This window comes from Bubalus kerabau, chromosome 8, assembly GCF_029407905.1.
Source record: "Bubalus kerabau isolate K-KA32 ecotype Philippines breed swamp buffalo chromosome 8, PCC_UOA_SB_1v2, whole genome shotgun sequence".
Taxonomy (NCBI): domain Eukaryota; kingdom Metazoa; phylum Chordata; class Mammalia; order Artiodactyla; family Bovidae; genus Bubalus; species Bubalus kerabau.
Window position 1 is genome coordinate 14092961 of NC_073631.1, and position 6000 is coordinate 14098960.

The 6000-nt window shown below is 39.5% G+C and overlaps 1 protein-coding gene across 3 annotated transcripts in view; it reads left to right on the forward strand.

Annotated features, from left to right (window-relative positions):
• The window catches only part of GNGT1 (G protein subunit gamma transducin 1), a 446502-nt gene extending 443741 nt beyond the window's left edge, over positions 1 to 2761 (forward strand). For all 3 annotated transcript variants that reach the window (XM_055589734.1, XM_055589735.1, XM_055589736.1), the window contains one exon: positions 2501 to 2761. In XM_055589734.1, the coding sequence (XP_055445709.1) occupies positions 2501 to 2629 (129 nt within the window). In that variant the 3' untranslated portion in view covers positions 2630 to 2761. The remainder of the gene's footprint in view (positions 1 to 2500) is intronic.
• The last annotated feature ends 3239 nt before the right edge of the window (positions 2762 to 6000 follow it).

A 6000-nucleotide genomic window follows, 5' to 3' on the forward strand; every position in this document is an offset into this window, starting at 1 on the left:
CTTACCTATGCCAATTTCTTCTTCTATAAAATGGGAATAGTAACAATAGGTAATTATTATTACTTTAAAAATTATTATTGATATCTATGAACCAGACTGATCTATAATATGCCTCAACCTTGCTATCAAGGTGGTAGCATTGTGAGACTCCCTGGAGGAGGAAATGGCAACTCACTCCAATATTCCTGCCTGGAGAATCCCATGGACAGGGGAGCCTGGCAGCTTATATTCCATGGGGTCACATGGAATCAGACATGACCTAGTGACTAAACAGCAGCATTGTCAAACTAAGACAACTCTTGACATCCAATTTCTAAAAAGATTTGTGATGACTTTGCTGCTGCTGCTGCTGCTAAGTCGCTTCAGTCGTGTCCGACTCTGTGCGACCCAATAGACGGCAGCCCACTAGGCTCCTCTGTCCCTGGGATTCTCCAGGCAAGAACACTGGAGTGGGTTGCCATTTCCTTCTCCAATGCATGAAAGTGAAAAGTGAAAGTGAAGTCACTTAGTCGTGCTTGACTCTTAGCGACCCCATGGACTGCGGCCTACCAGGCTCCTCCGCCCATGGGATTTTCCAGGCAAGAGTACTGGAGTGGGTTGCCATTGCCTTCTCTGTGTGATGACTTTAAGTGAATATAATAAGCAAAAATGAAAGGCAGTCTTTGTAGTTAATAGCTACCATTTGCTTCACTATCTATGCCAGGTATTTAATGCAACCTATGTTCCTTCTATTTCATAGATGAAGTAGTTAAACCTTAGATAAACTGTTTAAAATAAGGATACAGCTGGTAAGCGAGCAGAGCCAAAATCAAACCTGGGATCTCCTGAATCCAGTGTCCATGTTCTTTCCACCGTGCTGTGTAAACTTGTATTAAACTGTATATAATAGAGTTTTGAACCACATACACTCACATAGGATTGTAGGTAATTACTGCTCCTCAGTATTCTCAGATCCTAACCAGACACTGTGAAAACTAACCCTCACTGATTCCTGTTGCTGACATCCAGTTGGGGCCCAAAGAGCTGGTGTTTGGAAGAAGGGGGAAAAGTGAATCTAAATCTCAAGTTTGAATTTTGAGGAGGAAAAAATGTGATTCTAAATCATTGCATATTTCAAATTAATATTGTTCAAATGTGCGCATAAACTCCAAGTATCGTCCTATGAAGGAGCCACCTGACCAGTGCCCCGCCCCCCCATTAGAAATGATTTGTTCTAATATGCAGATAATGAGTTTGCAGAGTTATAAGTAGTTTTAAGTCTTCTGTCTGATGTTGCTTAGGACTTCCACGAAAAAAAATAGCACGAAGATTTTATTAAAACAAAACAATAAATTCCTTAGATAACTTGCGGAATGGTTACTTCCTGGAATGCCGAAAATAAAACAGCTTTGTGTTAATATCATGATGATGTATTAAGTGAAAACAAAACAAGTTGACAATTAAAAGGAATGAATAACGTGGTCCCATGTGTGTATATGCGTATGTATACATATACACAACACGCACTTATATTTACACATGTATAGAACTTTGCCTCTCTCTAAACAGTATGTTATACGGTACATTAACAGGCTTTGACTGAGTCCGTTAATTAAAATACTAAAGCCTGATTTTTCACCAAGTCATTACTATAATGTTGCAGATGACTAAGGGGCAAGCTTATAAACAAATGATTTGGTTCAGCCATTATTTTTTTACTGGACACCAGTAAAATGTAAGGGTCTTCCCAGGTGGCATAGTGAACCGACTGCCAATGCAGGAGATGTTGGGGAGGGAAGATCCCCTGGAGTAGGAAGTGGCAACCCACTCCAGTATTCTTGCCTGGAAAATTCTACGGTCAGAGGAGGCCAGCAGGCTATAGTCCATGGGGTTGCAAAGAGTCAGCCATGACTGAGCACACATATACACACACACAAATAAATAGGTTCTGTTCTAGATGCCTGCGATACATGTGAACAAGTCAGTCAGCTCCCTTTGGAGCTTACCTTCAAGTTCACAATCATGATCAATCATTAGACAAGCTTAAAATAAAATTACAAGTGTATCCTTCTGAGAATCCAGGAGTGGTGATAAGCCTGGAATTTAACAATGATTCATTCCCTTCCACCTTCACAGGTCACATTTTTGGAATGAGGAAAAACATTTAATCAATGCTTACTCTGGTCACATTCTTGACTTGTGTTGTCAGCTGTGTTCTGATCCCTGGATCCTGTCTCCTTTAAAGAGGCTGGAGGCAGTATCTGCTGAGAACCCTTAGCTGGAGTTTGGCCAGCTGATTAGCCCTTGCTCTAAGATATCCACAAGGACAGAGGAGGGAGCTGCTGTCAATGTTTCTTCTTCTCTCGTACAAAGTATGAGTGCGTTGGCTGAAAGCAGAGTCACATTAAAAAGATAGAACACACACACACACACACACAAATGGTTATTATAAATGCATTCTTGGATTCTGAAGTACTCTCCATTAAACCAAATGAATCATCTCTTTCTTTTTTCCTTTAAGGTGTCCAAATGTTGTGAGGAATTCAGGGATTATGTTGAAGAACGATCTGGGGAGGATCCATTAGTAAAGGGTATCCCAGAGGACAAAAATCCCTTCAAGGAGCTCAAAGGAGGCTGTGTGATTTCATAAGAATTTTTTCTTTTTTTGAATCCCATGGAATATCTTGAGCTTTAATGACGTACTAATGTTTGGTCACATGTAATAATATGGTTAAGCATATACATAAAATTTAAAATTATAAACATAAGTGGTTAATAAAATTTGGAATGTCATAATGTATGAGTCTATGGTTTTCTTAAAGTACTTACCACAGGGTTTAACACATAATTGACAACAAATATTGATTGATTCCTTTCTTTAACAATAATGTGTTTTATAATGAGTTTATATTATTCTGGATGCCAGCGTATAGTAAATGTTTTATGTTTATCCATTACCCTTTCAACCTCCTTAATATTCCACCTAGAAATTTCCTGGTTAGACCTATATTTTCCTCAACCTTTCTCTTCCTTGGGTGATTAGGAAGTCTATTCTTTTGAGTCATGGAAGACCTATATTGGCAGAATGTGTGCTATGAAGATGTTTGTTGTTGATACTATGGTTTTTGTGTCCCTTTCTGAACCCCTAGTCAGCAGCAATGGTTTTAACATAACCTCTTTCTACATTATTACCAATTGTACTTGTCAGCAATAACATGACTTTTCCCCAGAATCCCAGTTGGATTAAGTGTTCAGTCTGTGGTCATGCAGCATGGTGGATTTAAGCAGCACATGTATAAAGGTTATGAGAAACTGGAAAGGTCTGAATCTGGCACTTTACTGCCTTCTTGACTTTGGATAAATTACTTAATCTTTCTAAATCTCAGTTTCTTCTACTGTAGAATAGGGATAATGAATTCCCTTTATAGTCAATCCTAAAGCAAATCAACCCTGAATATTCACTGGAAGGACCGTGGCTGAAGCTGAAGTTTCAATACTTTAGTCACCTGATGTAAAGAGCCAACTCATTGGAAAAGACCCTGATGCTGGGAAAGATTGAAGGCAAGAAGAGAAAGGGGCGGGAGAGGATGAGATGGTTGGATGGCATCACCGACTCAATGGACGAAAATTTGAGCAAACTCCAGGAGATAGTGGAGGTCTACAGATAGAGGAGCCTGGCGTGCTGCAGTCCATGGGGACTGAACAACAACAAAATATACTAGTTTTAGTATTTAACATAATATCTGGCATGTAATAAGATCCAGTAAGTGTTAACCAGTATTATTCCTGGAAACAGAACTAGACAAAATATTGAGAATCCTTTAAGATACATGCCATTCCCTGCCCTTCCCATGAAGACTCACCAGTATAGTCCTTTTTCTCTGTGGCAGTGTAAAGATGATAGAATAATAGCTATCACCTGCACTATCTTCCTAATCAGTTTCTTCCTGGCATCTTACTGAGTTTTCATAAAACAAATTTCACCATCTCTGTGCTGATGACTAAGAGATAACTTGCCCATGCTTCTGTAACACATGACGAATGTTAACCTGAAAACTATTTTTATTCCAACTCGGAAACGATTTTTGTTGTTATTTTTTGTTATTGTTGCTAGCCCACGTTTACAGTGCTGTTTTTGAATACATCAACATCAGAATACTTAGAAATGCTAATTGATTGTCATCGTTTTAAAAACAAGGCAAAAGACCTTGGGTCTGCAAGGGAATCCGAAGGTTGTTTCCAGGGCTATACCAGGTGGCTCAGTGGTAAAGAATTCACCTGCCAATGCAGGAGACATAAGAGACACAGGTCAAGAAGATCCCCAAGAGGAAGAAATGGCAACCCACTCCAGTATTCTTGCCTGGGAAATCCCATAGACAGAGGAACCTGGGGGGCTATAGTTCATGGGGTCACAAACAGTCGGACACGACTGAGGCCCCACGCACACAAAGGCTGTTTCAGGTTTGGCTCCTACAGTGACCTCCTACTCTGACCAGAGTAAATGCTCAACAAAGATCTACTGACTCTTGTCCAGCCCCTTTTTCTTAACATGTATCAAACTGAGTCCAACTCATACTGCTCACCGCACAGCAAACCAGTAATCTAGAAATGAGTTGCTGGGGCAAGGAATAGCAACTTTATTCAGAAAGCCAGTATACCAAGAAGATGGTGGACTTGTACCCCAAAGAACCATCTTGCCTGAGTTAGAATTCAGGCTTCTTTTATACTAAAGGGGAGAGAGTAAAGTCAAACATTTCCTGGTTCCCGTCAGCCTCTGGAGAAGATGTGTTAATGTCTTTCTTTCTTCCTGCAGTCATCCGCAGGTGGGCCTGGTCAGGATGCTTCCTGTAAGCTAAACAAAAGTATTTTCCCTAAATGCTCATTACCTGGGAGGCAGGGTTCTCAGAGACTGGCCAGTCTGTGTAATTTCAGTTCACAGGTAACATCCCTTTAGAGATTAACTTTTGTGTATTGATAGAATACAAAAGGTTCTTCCCTATTACATAATGTTGTTGTTGTTTAGTTGCTAAGTCGTGTTCAGCTTCTTTGTGACCCCATGGACTGTAGCCTGCCAGGTTCTTCTGTCCATGGGATTTCTCAGTCAAGAATACTGAAGTGGGTTGCCATTTCCTTCTCCAAGGGATCTAACTCTGGTCTTCTGCATTGGCAGGCAGATTCTTTACCACTGAGACACCTGGGAAGCCCCGTTATATAATATGCTTTTTATATTAAGGGATTCCAAGATAGACTACAGGAGTCTCATCTTTTTTTCTTCTGCAGAGGCTTTTCTCCCCTCTGTGGAAAATAATAAAAACCCTCTCCAACACCCCTCCCCCCCAGTACTGCCCATCTCCCTTTCCTATTCTAATTTTCCTCCACAGCACCCATCATTTTCTAGCATCCTACATATTTTATCTATTTGTTTAATTGTGGTCTATCTCTAGACTCTTTTTCCATGTGCCATTTAATATTAGTTAAGTGTTCCATATATCTTTTTTTTTTTCTTGATTAAAAAAAAACAAAGTCTTGGCTTTGGCATTTACTGACATGTATAGTTTTAACAACATCCTTACCGTCCATCTCTCAACTGGAAATAGATTTGGGAGCCAGCTGATTCTAAATTAAAACCCTGACTAATCCACTTTCTAGTTGAGACCTTCAGGTAAATAATTTCAACATCTGAACTTTGTAAAATGGATTAAGATGGATCCTTATGTGACTATTTCAAGTCATTTAGATAGGAGATAAACATACAGGAAAAAGGTAATAAATCCTACTCCTCTTCTATGGTCACTAAAAGCAATCTTTGTCTCTTGCTCCATACCCAGAGAATATCTCCTAAGTCATTTAACATAACCTTGCTTTCTCTTACTATAATGTATATGGTTGTCTTAGTATTAATGCTATACTGTAAATTTCTCAAGCCAGAAGCTCTGTTCATCTTTGAAACTACCATAACAACTAATAAATTGTCTGTACAGTTTAATTAACGTAATAAGTGTTTAATTCAATTAAAAGCAG